We start from the raw sequence: 15,919 nt of genomic DNA, 5'->3' as shown, positions 1-15,919 counted from the left end.
TTTAATTCTCAGTAAAAACATCATAGATGGTATTTCTCTGCGGGACTTCATGGATTTGGTTCACTGAGGGCCATCTGAAGAACTGACATGGCAGTGCCAAATATGGTGTTCTCTGACGTGGAAAGTTTTCTGGACTCGCATCCTGAGTTATTTGAGGACTACCTGAACAGAAAGGGGAATTATAGCATGGTGGAGAAATGGCTCAAGAATCATCAGGCGAGCAAAAGTCCGGCGGCTGCAGCTCGCGCCGAGCCGAGAGAGGAGAAGAGCAACGCGTGCAAGGACAGCTGGGCAAGCAAATGCGATGGTCTGCAAAGGAGAGCCTCGCAGAAGGAGCTGCGCAAAACTTTCGCCAGATCAAAGGCCATTAATGTCAACAGGACATACGACGAACATGTTAATTCCAGGGCCCAGGAGCCCCTGACGAGCATGAGGAGGAGAGCTCTGCTGAGGAAAGCGAGCTCTCTGCCCCCGACCACTGCGCACATACTGAGCGCACTGCTGGAGTCCAGAGTCAACATCCCCCAGTACCCGTCCACAGCAGTGGATTTTAAATATTACCTCAAACAACACAATGAAAGAGAGTTCTTCCTGGAGCTTGTCAAAGACATATCTAACGACCTGGATCTAACGAGTCTGAGCTACAAAATCCTTGTGTTTGTTTGTATTATGGTCGATGCAGACCGGTGCTCCTTGTTTTTAGTGGAGGGAACGGGCAATAAGAAGACACTAGTGTCCAAATTCTTTGACGTGCACGCGGGTACCACAGTTTTACCCTCAATGAATTCAGATGAAGTTCAAGTGCCGTGGGGGAAAGGAATCATTGGATATGTGGCTGAACACGGAGAGACAGTGAACATTCCTGACGCTTATCAGGTGCCCGCTCCTCTTTGTGCATGCGTGCGCGTGTGCGTTTGCATGCGTCACAGAAAAGTGTGTGTGTGTGTGTGTGTCGGGGTGTCGTTTTCTTTTAGCCTGTCATTTTATCTGACACAATTAATTGATCATTAATCAAACTGTGTAACAGAGCTGAGAGCAGGGGAACCAACACCTACAGTCAGCTGAACCAAAGCATGTGTCAAACCACAGATTCACACCAAACATCACTGAGTAATAAAAATAAGGCAATAATGTTTTTGCAGTCCCACTGTGTTTACCTTGATTTTAAGTAAGAAAATAAGATGATATTAGACTGTATTAAAGCAGCAAGAACAGCAAATTGCTTAATGATGCCAGTAGCCCCAATTCAAAAGTTTAAGCAGGTTTCTTCTTGGTTGTCCAAACATTTACATTAGAAATGAGTAATAGAAATGAACAGTTACATTGCTTTAATGTACAAATACAGTGGCCATCTGATCTGAGCACCACTTCTTCAAGTCAGACAAAAGTCCAGTTTTAATTTTACTGAGCAATTCGGAAATTAAGCAGTTGTCTATAACATTGCCGTCATTATAGACCTTTTGTGCTTGTAAGACATGGAGTCCTGCTGAGTTGTACATTTTACTGCACCTGTCACCTGAAAGTAAAAAGGGAAAGAAGTGCTTACATTGTGTCTTTATTTTGTACTGTCCCCTGGGTTGCAGGATCGTCGGTTCAGTGATGAAATTGACAAACTGACAGGGTACAAAACCAAGTCACTCTTGTGCATGCCCATTCGCAACAGTGACGGAGAGATCATTGGAGTTGCTCAGGCCATCAACAAGTCCTCAAGTGGCGATCTCTTCACTGAAGATGATGAAAAGGTAATTTCATTATTATAGTTGTGAGTATAAAAACTGGGTGTTTTTGTTTGTTTGTTTCATTGGGGTGTCTGAATCAAACAACTTTTCCAAGCACAAAACAGAGGAAAATAATATTTGGGGCAGGTGGTCATGGTCACATTGGTGGTCCTCTGACTGGCTTGACAAGGAAAAATGTCAGACAGCTGAAATTTGAACATTAGTTTTCACAACTGGTTTAAAAATACTGTAATACATCTGGTTATACACTGACTTTTCCTTTTGCGCCATCATCAGGTCAAAATTTCAAGTTGTTCAATATTTTGTTTAATGAACCTGCAAAACTAATTCCTGTCAATCTAATTTGCAGATGTTAGCATACTAATACACTAAACTAAGATTGTGAACATGGTGAACATTAGTTGCTAACTCGCAGCATGTCAACATTGTCATTGTGAGCATGTTGTCATGCAGACCTTAGCATGTAAAGCTTTACAGTGATGCTAGCATGGCTTTAGACTCTTAGTCTAGTTATTATTGCAGCACAATAAAGTATAGTGTAGAGGAAAGAATAGTAAAAAGACGTCATGATTCATGTGTGGATTTGTGATTCATTTCAAGGATGTTACTCTGTGTTTCTGTAGACAAATACTGTTATGTGGTGTTAGTGGTACACAAGCATAGGAGGGCTGTAGTGATGTCATTTTTCATTGCTGTCAATGCTGTCATACTCACGTTTGCAAAAGCAGATATATTAAAAACAGGATGGATTTCTCTGATGTAAAAAAGTTTATTTTCTCACATTTTGGATTTTGTTTGTCTTATTGTCACCTGCAAGCATCGAACATGCTATGAAATATTCCATTCATTGATTGGTCAGTTAGAGGAACCTTTTTTTGGCCTGATATTCAGACTCTGTAGCCATTTTGTTTTTACTTCATTATTTGAATTACTATAACATATTTGAGATGTGGAATCTGAGCTTTGTCAGGTGCATTGTCCTTTGGTTGTTTTTAATTTTAATTTTAATTTTAATTTTTGAATCAGCCCAGCTCAGTCTGACTTGTTGTATAGCCAGGTCATAGCTTGTTGCTCAGCATCATCAAACTTCTCTAAGGCAGTATATCTTCCAAAGGCCAGGACCCTGTTGTAATGCCACCAGAATCTCTTAACTGGTTAGTGCTTTACTTGTGTGCTTAGTGGGACAGTGTCAGTCTTTAATTTAGTGTCACCATTTGTGTGATTTTTGAATGGTTGCTAAAGTGTTAACATTGTCAAACTAGGACTTTTGGCAGAGTTTGAGGGACCCCAGCTGGCTTCTAGGTGTGAATGTATGTGCAGGACAAAAATGGATGGAAAGAAGTTGCTTTGATTTGTCCACAGGGACTGATGCATGCTCATGGATAACTAATATTTATTATTTTACCCCTTTGTGAATCAACTCAGTCTGTAAACAAATCAGTCAAGTTGGCAGTTCAAACACAAAGACACAGATGTTAGTGAACTAATATAATATACAACTATAATATGACAAAGCAGCAGGTGGGGGTGTTACATCTCGCACTGATCCAGTCAGTCTTCTGTTTCTGAATGATTGTTTATTTGACTTACCATCAGAGAGGCATGAGGAGCACGTGTTTAGATCATCGGCTCACTTGAATAGATGTCTCAGAAAGGCGGTGACAAGCCGATAACGCTAACTTGTTTTCAACAAGCTTGTGTTTTTGTTTTTGACTTAGATTTCACTGCAGCAAATGATGCTAGTTTTTGTTATTTATGTTGTATGTGAAGCTAGACTCTATCCATTGTTCAACAGATGCAGATTAGGACTCATTTTTTCTTTCCCATGTTTTTAATACGTTTCACATTGAATTAACATCACACTAATGCTTGGGATGGCTACAGCTGAATTAGTAATGAAATGCAATGCTAGCAGCAGAGAACACAGTAAGCTCCCTGCACAGCACAGCTGCAGCTCTGGTTTTATGGAACACAGTGTAATAAGAAAACCTATCACACTTTTCAAAGAATTAAATGATACTGCAATAGCAGATGTCAGACTTTTGTGTACCTTTATTAAAACAAATGTCGTTCTCTATATACTGAAACTTATGGGATATTTTAACCCACTAAATGGCTGGTTTTAAATTCCACACTGCTTTAATTGTGTTATGTTGCTACCCTGCAGGATTGGAGTCCTTTGGGGAGTTTGGATAATGGTTCAACCCACATATAATTGCATTGTCTCATTATCTTCTGTAGAGGAATATAGCTATTGACTTAATTTAAGTGTATAAGCTGACCTCTTCCTGCTGTCTTTGTATCTTGTGTTATTATCTTGATTTAGCTTTTCATTCACTTTGCGAATCTTTTAATATATTTAATACATTTAACATAAAATGTATTATTCAGGTAGAGATTTTCATGAACTTTCTGTAATAAGATGCAAGTTCCCCCATGTAGGTTTCATTTGCCAATACAGTTTAACATCTGTGTGAGTGGATTGTCAAATAGCATTCTCCCCTCACCGCTGTGCTTCCCTCTGGCTGCCAAACTCCCTGTCAAATTGGCTTGACGCAATATTATAATAACTACTTTCACACAATTACCCAATCTAAATCTACAGCTAAAGAAGAGAGAAGAAGGTTTCATTTAATTTATGCAGTGTATCATACCAAACTGATTCTTTACAAAGTTCTTTCCGTAACAGCAAATTGTCACCCAACTCCACTGAAATCAAGAGAAAATGAAAAAGTAATGACAACGGCATTTGTAATATTAGGTATTTTTTAATATGTGAGTAAAAATAAAATGGAAAAGATAGAGGGGATGATGGAGTGATTAAGGGCTGGGTATTGAGTCTTCAACTTCAACATTGATTTGTTGCTTGTTATCCTGTAAGCATTGTAACTGTAGTTTTTTCCAACTTGGCACAATGCTCACACCATTTTGTATTTACAAGAGAGAGAGAGAGAGAACATTTTGCTTCAAATTGAAAAAAGAAAAGGTCCAAAAACTGTCCCGTGGGTGATGCCAAAGTAGGAGATTCACTCCTACTGCAACAAACCGATATCTGAGACAACTCAAAACAAGAACACATACTGATAATGATTATGGGTTGGCTTTATTGCCTATAGGATAGCATGGATAATTAAGGACATGTGTGTGTTCAACAGATAAAATGTGTACCAGGGTGTAATCAGGGTGTTTTTATGAAGCACAGAACTTCTAGTTTTAAGTGAAGACTAAAATCACAGTAATTTATACCTATGTAGCTCACCACCACTGACCTTCACTGATTTTGTTACACAAAGGAACAAACTATTAAAGACTACTACTAAGTAATTAAAAACACTACACTTAAACACTCTGATACCAGCTGTGTAGTGTACAAAACTAAGTTAACACCCTGGTTCAACTTTCAATTCAATCAAAAGCGGGTTTGATGGTGGCATTGTTCTTGGAAGAAGAACTGAGTTTAGTCCTTGCCTTTGTCTCAGCCTGACCTGTCTAAGCATTACTAACTATGCACTTTCAGTTGTTCAGTTGTAGTTCTTCCAAATCAAATGCTTAATCTGTGTGCTTTTAAAGTGAAAGTATTATTTGACATTGTATATGCTATTAGGAACTATGCAGAGCCCATTGTCGCTGTTTAATGGAGACATTGCTTTTAACAAGTGCCGCCCTTCAGAAAACTGTTCTGTTTTGGTCATAGATGACACAACAGATTTAGCGTCTCAAATTTATGACTGAGCTACAAAGTTACCCTCATTGATTACAAAGCTGCTTTGTGACATTATGCTCTTCAAATTCAAAAACTGCAGTTGTCACAGCTATATCTACTTAGATTGTCCTGAATTGGAAGATTTTGTTGTAAATTATTGACATGAAATACAAAACGTCAGTCTTTATTTTTATGCTCTCTCCTGTTCATCTTTTGAAAGACAGGATATATTTATTTATTATTTATATATTTTAGGTTTTGTCAGAATTTGTTTACAAAGTACAAGAAAACCTCAAAAGGGTCTGTAGTTTCATAAATCCGGTGTAATTAAGTTTCATGCATTTATATTGGCCACAAGAAAATATCTATCAATAAATAATAAACAATAATAAACATCGTTACTTAGTCGTTGTGACTTTTCTTGGTATCTTTCTTATCCTATCTAGTATATATTAAATGCTACATTTAGTTGTATGAAATTTTGATTTGTAAATCTAAAGGGATGAAACACAATCCTTCATTTTCACCTTATCTGTGAAGTGTCTTTTATTGTATGGCATTCATTTGACTATTTATACAGATAAAAATGATATACAACAGTGACTTGCTTTACTGTAAAATTTGTTGAGGTGTACAGTAGATTCCTGTTGCATAAATATTTGATGTCACCTTCAAAAGAAGATATCATTGCTAAGTGTATTTGCAAAACTGCTATGTGCTTTGCTGACACAAGCTAGGAGTCCCATATGAGATCAGAGGACATGGAGAGCTTAATTTTTATTCCTTTCTTGGCAAAACAACACTGGCTTCACCTTACCACACATGCAAAGTGAGCACAGCCGTTTAAATCAACTAGCAGTTGTTATTCACGTGGTTAGTGGAGAAAGAAGGTGTGGGCTATGTTAATTTCCCTGGGCTTGCCTCATATGAAATTCCAGTTGTGGGAAAGGAAGCCAGTTAGTTTCTTTATTAAAGCACTCTTTACTGGTCACTCCACAGGTCTTTAGGCAAAAATGTCTTGTTTGTACTGCAACCTTGTATAATGGCCTGCCTGACAGAATGTAATTAGAGGGAGCAGTGCTTTTCTTGGGTTTGCCTGTTCCATAGGCAGATCCATAGCCAGATTCTCAAAGTCCTGCTCACTAATGAATCTGCTCTTGCTGGGGCTATTGATGGCCACTGCCTCTCAGGAAGATCATTATTAGAGAATTCCATAGGACAGCTGAAATAGCATTACATGGGCTTATTACTCAGCATCATCTGTTTTCCATGTCTGAAAACAACTGCATAAGGCGCTTGATTATGTATAATGACTGCAAAAAGGGCACAAAGTGAATGTACTCATTAGCATGGCAGAGTAATATTTCATATCACATTATGATTAGGAATGTTGTTAATTTAGTGATTTCATTTCAGAATATGTGCTTCAATGCAACATGCCAGGGCAGAATAATTCTTATTATTCATGGTGTTCACTGATTGAAGATTAAAAAAACACTTCTATAATACTATAACTCAGTACATCAGTTGTTACAGTCATTGAGGAATGATTGAGCCAAACGGCGGCTATTGTGGTCCTTCAAAATACGCCAAAAAAATAAAAAAAACGTGAAACACACATCCATTCAGCTGAAGAGCGACAAAGCTCTTTTTGTGTTTAAACTTTTACCATAGGATCTGGTTTATATATATGAACATGTATGCTTTCACACGCCAGCAGTGTATGTATGCGTTCCCTCATTCTTTTGCTGCTTTGTCACTGGAGTCCGTCTTTAGTACAAACAATTCATGCTTGCTATAGTCAACATGCCCATTAAATTAAGATTTTTAGCCGTTTTTAGCTCTATAGTTATCACGACCCCAGCAATTAGAGTTGTCAAGTTGTCATGTGAAATCGTGAATCAATCGTAAGAGCAGCAGTAGAAGCCCAAAAGATACTTATTTTATATATTCTACTAAAGCATATCAAGCAAATAGCCAATATTAGTTTATTAATTTCCTGCATGTTCAACTGCACGACTTCTCTCCAAAATGAGTCCCTATGTCAAGGTTGTGAACTATCAAATATATTTTTTGAATAGGTATAAGCTTTTTCAGTGATCAACACAGTGCTATCGGATTCTGTTCGTTACGTGTTCATTTGTGGCTGATGAGTAACTGATACATGATCTTTTCTGAAAGGTGAAAGAGATATCCCTGTATCAGCAGCCACAGCTGAGTAACTTCCCATTCATGTATTGTTGTAGTGTCCCTACCCTCAGGTCGCGCTGAAGGCTGGTAAATATTAGTAGGTTTGTTGTACTGATTGTATTGGTTACACAGCAGCCAGATGCTAAAGATAGATTACTAAACAAAGAGGCAGAGTAAGGAAGCACACAACCTAAATTCTATTGATTCCATGTTACAGGGGCTGAGTGTCTCTCAGATAAGGCTACATTGTGTAGTAATGGTAGTCGCATAGAATTCAACCCCGGTATTTATATCACAGCTGTATTAATAGCATGCAGTTGCAGTTGTAGAGTGTGCTTGCATATTGATGTTTATTATGAATCAACAACAGTCAGGAAGAAAGAAATGTAGTTTGATTCTAAACTAGTAAGACGTTGATTCGATTTTAGGGAACATATTTACTACAGTCATTAGGCCACGTCAAGTGATCACATTATTTATGTGCAAAAAATATGAGTAGAATAAGGAGTTTATGTTATCAACACAAGGCACAGTAACTCAAACTGTTCAGTACAATGGTAAAATGTCAGTTGAATTGATTTATTTGTCCTAGCAAATAATGATGCCATTGAAGGGCCATTTCTTATTTGTTCCCATTCAAAAAGTTTTTCTTGCATGAAAATATTACTCACTTTTTTGTTTGCTTTATTTTTCAAATGGCTTTCATTTTACAACCAGTTATAAAATTTTGGCTACAACCAGGGCTGGCCCTGACAGTGTAGGCAAGATTCAAAATCCATCCCACATATTTGTGTTCTCAGATATGTTAAGACGTAATGTTGTAATATTACGAGAATAACGCCATAATTTAATTAGAATTCATAATATTTACTACCTTCCCTGAGACCTGAATGAGCAGGTGGAAATCGAAGCTAACTGAAAACACTTGTGATCAGGCAGAAATCTCTCCGCAAATCTACACACATATTAACTTCAGCAACTCTAAAATCCAGGTCACAGTCCCAAACAAACTTTCTCTTGCAGCACACCCTGACATTTTGCACCCTAGGCAACCATCTATGTCGCCTATGCCACGGGCCGGCCCTGGCTACAAAATAAAAGGTGCCCTGCGGCGTTTTGCCTTTGTTGGCTCACGTTACTGCTATCTGTTGTGGACTAGCGTGAAACCGCTGCGCAGGACTGGGTATTGCTTTGCTTGTGTGCATACAGATACAGACAAATTGGGCACCCACTCATAAAAACACTTCTGCTAGCACTACTGGTCTTTGATGAATAAGTGAGTCAATATGTCCACAGGTGCTGCAGATGTACCTGCCCTTCTGTGGTATTGCCATCTCCAATGCTCAACTCTTCGCCGCCTCAAGGAAGGAGTATGACAGGAGCCGGGTAAGGGCCACAGGGCCAGCCATGATTATAAACTCCCCATCACTGGGACCACCCCCCTGATTCTGACATAAAAGCTGAGTATTGATCAGCGGCAGCCCACTTGCTGCCACTGCAGTGGGGATCACAGCGCTGCATGCAGCCCTGCATGGACATTTTCTCTGGATCTGTAGTGGGAGATGGTGCAGCATCCAGGTCCATGATCTAAATTTCCTAGGGAATGGGAAGAGATGTTATGGAAGAGAACATGATGAGAGCACAGTGAATAGAGGAGAGAAATGAGGAGAGTTCCCTTTACACCATATGATTTTTATGTGCTTGTGGATTGAATTGGATTGGCACTGCTAGATAAAGGGCCTAATTTACTTTTACTGTGGAAACAAATCATGTTATAACATCCTGTTGCTTTATGGTTTAAGGATAATAATAATAATCATGCTCTTATAGCTGAGGGAGGCAAAACATCTTTATTTAATGGGTCTTCACTATTACCTGTTGACAGATTTCTTAGTTAGTGAATTTACAGCAGCGTGTAGTTCAGATAGGGGAGTAATGCCAGTGGTGTCTTTTTCTGTTGCTCGTGTTCAGGCACTCTTGGAGGTCGTCAATGACCTGTTTGAAGAGCAGACTGACCTGGAGAAGATTGTCAGGAAGATCATGCACCGGGCCCAGACATTGCTAAAGTGCGAGCGCTGCTCTGTTCAGTTGCTGGAGGACATTGAGTCACCGGTATAGTGTTTTTCCCCCGCTGTGTATGTGTTTATCTGTCTGTACATTTGTGCACATGTATGTCTGTTCTTCCTTTCTGCCTCAATTTTTATCAGTGAACACTGTGTACTCTCTGTGCAATTTTTCCAAGAGCTTTAGAGATTTCTTCCCTTTCATATCTTTCAGGTGGTGAAGTTTACCAAGTCATTTGAGCTATTGTCCCCTAAGTGTAGTGCAGACACTGAAAGCAGGTTTGTATGTTCAGTGTTAAAATCTACTCTGATCCTCAATAATATCTGGCCTGATGAAAAACAAAGCTTTGCCTTCCGTTTTCCCACCAGTAAGCTTCGTACTAAACAGTTGTATCTCCACCTTTGCTTGCCTTTGGCACCACGGCATCTGTAAATTCTGCACAGAGCATCATTTGAATCTGTAAAGCTTCCATCAAGGACAAAAAATAAGGGAAGTATAAAAAGTGAATATTCTGTAGTGCTGTGGGAGTAATATGCTGATTCTGAATAGAAGGCATATTGTAGGAGCCCTACTTAATTGGGTTTTGCTGCTTCTCTCCACTGCTAGCCATGGCTGACTGGAGAAAGCGAGGCTTAATATTGTGTGGGATGTTTATGGATGAACATCAATGCTGAAAAGAAGACAAATTATCCCCCAAGTCCTGCACTTGCCATAACTGATATGGTCACTACAAGGCAGTAGTGATAACTGCAACAGAAATGTAAAAAAACCACAAAAAATACCGATAATAAGAAATTAGTAGTAATGAAAGGAATGTCAATCTGTTTGACTGGCCAATTTAGTCTTTCTTACTAAACACACTCCCTACTGAGCTGTCTCAATATTTCTTTCTGAGAAAAGGCACAAAACTGTACTTTCAGTGTCACATAAACAATAAAGTTTGTGGTTTCAAGTAACTGAACTGCAAGTTGAAATGACAAAAGTATAGTATCTCTGTGATGACACTATTTTTCCTAAAGGATTACATCTGAATAACAAGGGCTGCTGTGCAAGATTTATGTGTGTAATTAAGTGAATAAATTTGGTGTCAAAAGGCGAGCGTACTGTAGGATTTCTAATGTGCCTTACAATCCCCAGCCGCCCCCATGGGGAGGATAATGTTGAGCGAGTGCTGCTAGTTTGTCCGTGGCAGCTAAATGACAGACATGAGACAGGAAAGAGAGAATGAAAAGACAAAGAGAGCAAGAAACATAAAGGAGGTAAGGCATCTTGCCATCACATCCATAAGGTTTATTCCCTGCCGCACTGTGGGTTTCACATCCACACACAGCTGTATCACTATATCAAAGGGATCTAAAAGATCTGACATCAGTGTCTCGACAAAATGAGCCACACTAAACATTTACCTTGTTATGTGTGAAGGTAAAAAGTCAGTGAGAGCCAACTGCAATTAATGTGAATGGGTGCAGGGATGCAGGTGTTTCTATGGCAGAGTGTGGGGGCGTTTGGCAATGAGGAAGACAATCACACAATTAACTTTTCATTACTTCATAAGCTGCAGCAGAATATATACTGTATGAGAAGTTTATTAAATGCAAGTCAACTTAAAAGAGCGTCCACAAGGAGAAATAAAATGGCCTTTTTGCGAGAAGAGAATAAAATCTTTTTTACTTGAATACAATAAAAAAGTCTAAAAAAAATATATTTTCATGATAACAAAGTTATCAGCTAAAGGAGTGTGTGTGAGTTCCAGTAGTGTTTCTTCCGCTCTGTTCCTTTTCACATCTCCCCCCTTTTATTTTCTGACCCTAGTTTCAAAGACAGTATGGAGAAATCGTCTTACTCCGACTGGCTCATCAACAACAGTATTGCAGAGCTAGTAGCATCCACAGGACTACCCGTGAACATTAGTGATGCCTATCAGGATCCTCGCTTTGATGCTGAGGTAAACACACAGCAACATACGCGGCAAGTATGCATAGACAGACAGATGGTTTGAAACAGAAATGTAGGAGACCATGTCAAACGGTAACATCCATCCTTGAGCTGTTTATCAGTTATGTTGCTCTCCCAACATGGTTTCAAAACCATTTACACCTTAATGAACTGGACTCTGATCTCTCACTTGATTGTCGTGTGACCTTAATGCTCACACATGATTCATCCAGGGGCAGGATGTATCATATGAACATACTGATATGCAAACGGATGTTTAAGGCTGTTTCTACATTCATTTCTACTTAACTTACTTGTTACTTGTGCACGTGCGTTCAGTTCCACCTTGACTGAGATGTATAAAACAAGCTGCTTTATAAATCTTGATGAAAAGAATGCATATGAATATTTCTGTGTGTGCACATGCATTTTAGTCATGAATATGCATCTGCTGCCGAGGTGTGAAGATACACTCAGATTTAAATGGCTAAGAGTCAGTAGGACCGAAAAAGCCTATTGGAAATTTCTTCAAGACCAAACATAAAGTCCAGTTGCCTTTGACTTTGTACTTTTATTATAACGAGCATTAAATCTTGTTTTATTTGCACATGGTGAGAAATTACATACTACACATTTTCCTTTTTGTCAGCTGTTAATTGATCTCTGTATGATAAAGACCCTTTCAAACCAGAAAGCGGAAACCGCAGCGGTGTGTGCTGATGCTGCATTGATCTAAACAGAATCCCACAGCGGCTAGCACAGCAGTCCGCTCTGCAACCGGCTGCAAGCAGCAAAAGTTGACATGGTCAACTTTAAACAGCAGTGACATAAACGTATAAACGAATAGAGGCTGCAACTTGCTGCGTCTAGCTTTTAAAGGGCCTTTAAATTTCTTACTGTACACTGCATCTCACAGCTCCTATCTTTGTAGCTTAATGCTTTGGTAATACAAAGCAGATAGTTTCTAAATAAAATACAGTTTAAACTGACCAAAATTATGATTTAAATATTAAAATAGCAGCTTTAAGAACAAGTAAACAAGGAGGGCTGCAACTGAATATTATTTTTGTAACTGATTAATTTGCCAATTAATGCAGATGGATGGTAGTCCTCATTTTATACTATACACTCCCACTCTTTTCAGGCAGACCAGTTCTCAGACTTCCACATCCGCTCCGTACTTTGTGTTCCCATATGGAACAGCAACCACCAAATCATAGGTAAGTTACCAAATGGAGCTTCCTCTTCTCTTAAAGAGGTCATATTATGCTTTTTGGCTTTTCCCTCTCCTTTAATGTGTAATATATCTATTTTTTTAAACTTACCACTTCCAATCTATTTTGCGAAGCTGGTTCGTGTTGTGTCATACACAGCTCAAGTGAATTTGTTTTGGATCACACTACCTTGCTTGTCAGGACCTGCCCAACTCTGCTTCTGATTGTCTAGTAGTCCTAGGTACTGCATATGTGCAACTCCCAACAGAGATCTTATAGAAGTGAGATGCCTCACTCAGTATCTAAAATGGAGCGTTCAACACACAGGGTGAAAAGAGGTGCCACAGCAATGTGCAGTCTGACAGCAAATATGGTGTTTTTGAAAATCAAACCATGTAAACCTATTCTGGTACAACCCCTAAATAAAATTATGAACCTGAAAATGAGCATAATATGACCACTTTAAACTTATTTGATGTGTCACTTTTTAATGTTGCATATACAAGGGTGTTAAAGTCAGAGTAGTGTAATACACTATATGGCCAAAACTATGTGGATACCTGACCATTATACCCATGTCATTATCTAATTTAAAAAACATGGACATTAATATGCTATATATCAGTCTCTGCCCTTCGGGGATGGCTTCCCACAAGATTTGGGAACCTGGCTGCAGGGATTTGATCCCATTCAGCCACAAGAGCAAAGAGTGGTTGGGCGATAAGGCCTGGCTTGCAGTTGGCACCCCAGTTCTTCCCAGAGGTATTGGATGTCGAGGTCAGTCTATGTGCAGGTCAGTCAAGTTCTTCCACACCAAACTGAGGAAACACATTCTTTATGGACTGTTCTTAGTGAAATAACAGTACCTTCCCCTAACTGTTGCTACTAAGTTGGAAGCTCATGATGACCTAATATATCATTGTATGATGTAGCATTAAGAGCCACCTTCATTGGAACTAATGGGACTAGCTTAAAAAACTGCCTCTAACCAAAAGAAAAGGATGTCCACATACCTTTGGCCACATAGCGTAACTATGATGCAGGAACATATTCAGCAATAAAATCATATGGCACTCGCATGCAGTCATAATGTAGCCCCCCCTCCCCATTTTTGCTGCATAGTAGACAATAGGTATGAGGGGAGCTTGAGCATGTGTTCAGCTGAGGCTTCATGTGGGTGATTAGATCCATGCTGCGCCATCACTCCACACTTGGAGGTGGAGTTCCCTTCTTCTAGCTGTGTGCTTTGTGTTTGTGAATCAGCCCCCAGGCCAACACCACACTGACACTCTGATAAATCATTGATCTCTCATCTGGTTTTGGAGCTGGATATTGCAGGCAGGGAGGAGCGATGATACCAGCTCCACTTGGTCCATTGAGATCTGACGCAGGAAGTCATTAGTTTTATTTGAGTGCAAAGTGATCAGCATATCCGCCGCAGATGGTTGGTTAAGACTGTGTGTATCTGTGTGTGTGTGTGTGTGTGTGATGTTTGTTTTTTTGGGTTTTTTTTGCGTAGGTGTAAGTGCATTTGTAAGTGAGGGGAGAGGGAAAAGGAAGAAAAACAGAAAGAGTGAGGGGAGAGAGAAAAATTCAGTGTGTGTGGGTGGCACCTGAGGATCTAGAGTGAAAAAAACATTATCTAAACAACGCAGCAGGAGATGAAATTCTCAAGCAAAGGATACATTAAACCTGGAGTGCAGAACTTTTGTCTCCCCCTTCTGACAGTGAGAGTAATTACACGCTTTGTTGACATGGTTTTGACGTATAAGCTCTGCCATAATGAGTTGCTGCGGTCGCCACGTTGCTCCCACCTTCAGCTCCGGCAAACCAATCATTGCTGGTTGGCATTAACACATCACTACTGGGTCGCCAGTGCGGGAATGTCACCACAGACACGGTATACTGTAAATACAGAGAGATCTCCCTGACAGTGATATGTTTCATCAGCATTGCAGCATCACCTGCCAAGGTAGATAGAATACTGTTACTTCAATTCAATTCAATTCAATTTTATTTATATAGCGCCAAATCACAACAACAGTTATCTCACAGCGCTTTTCATAAAAGAGCAGGTCTAGACCGTACTCTGTGATGATATTTACAGAAGCCCAACAGTTCCCACCAAGAGCAAGCACTAGGCGACAGAGGCAAGGAAAAACTTCCTTTTAAGAGGCAGAAACCTCGAGCAGAACCATGGCTCAGGGTGGGCGGCCATCTGCCTCGACCGGTTGGGGTGAGAGAGAGAGAGAGGGGGAGAGAGAGAGAGAGAGCAGGAGAGGAATAGAGAAAAAAAGAGAGGGATGTAAGGAGAGAGAGAGGGGAGGGAGGCAGCCTACACAATATACACACAGAGGTACAGATAGTGAAGGTGATGTTGCTATAGACTAAATGAAAAATGGTACAGATATTTATAATATAGTGTTAATGGTAACAATCGTAATGCTAATGATTATAATAACAATAATAACAATAAGACTAGCAACAATAGTCGTTGCAGCAGAGGGTGTCGAGCAGGAACACGGGGGCAGCAGGTGACCCGCAACCACAGATCCAGACTCCACAGCTCCAGAGCACAGAAAACCTGCAGGAAGTGATAGGAGAGAGGAGAGAGACGAGAAAGCACAAGACTGCCAGAAAGGGGAGAAGTTGTGTTAGTAACATGCAATAATGGTATGAGGTTGCATACAGAGGGAGAGAAAGTAGAGGAGAGAGGAGCTCAGTGCATCATGGGAAATCCCCCGGCAGTCTAGGCCTATAGCAGCATAACTAAGGGATGGTTCAGGACTCACCTGAGCCAGCCCTAACTATAAGCTTTATCAAAGAGGAAAGTCTTAAGCCTACTCTTAAATGTGGAGATGGTGTCTGCCTCCTGAACCCAAACTGGAACCTGGTTCCACAGGAGAGGAGCTTGATAGCTGAACGCTCTGGCTCCTAGTCTACTTTTGGAGACTCTAGGAACCACAAGTAACCCTGCATTCTGGGAGCGCAGTGCTCTGGTGGGGTAGTAAGGTACTATGAGCTCTTTAAGATAAGATGGTGCCTGACCATTAAGAGCTTTGTAGGTAAGAAGA

At 39.9% G+C, this 15,919-nt stretch overlaps 1 protein-coding gene across 1 annotated transcript in view; it reads left to right on the top strand.

The window, feature by feature from the left end:
- Positions 1–87: 87 nt before the first annotated feature.
- The window catches only part of pde11a (phosphodiesterase 11a), a 37,697-nt gene continuing 21,865 nt past the window's right edge, over positions 88–15,919 (top strand). The window contains exons 1-7 of the mRNA XM_046054200.1: positions 88–876; positions 1,584–1,742; positions 8,929–9,018; positions 9,604–9,744; positions 9,910–9,974; positions 11,509–11,641; positions 12,776–12,851. Coding sequence (XP_045910156.1) covers positions 88–876; positions 1,584–1,742; positions 8,929–9,018; positions 9,604–9,744; positions 9,910–9,974; positions 11,509–11,641; positions 12,776–12,851 — 1,453 coding nt within the window. The remainder of the gene's footprint in view (positions 877–1,583; positions 1,743–8,928; positions 9,019–9,603; positions 9,745–9,909; positions 9,975–11,508; positions 11,642–12,775; positions 12,852–15,919) is intronic.

The sequence above is a fragment of the Micropterus dolomieu genome, linkage group LG07 (assembly GCF_021292245.1).
Source record: "Micropterus dolomieu isolate WLL.071019.BEF.003 ecotype Adirondacks linkage group LG07, ASM2129224v1, whole genome shotgun sequence".
Taxonomy (NCBI): Eukaryota; Metazoa; Chordata; class Actinopteri; order Centrarchiformes; family Centrarchidae; genus Micropterus; species Micropterus dolomieu.
This window is presented reverse-complemented; position numbering and strand designations above follow the sequence as displayed.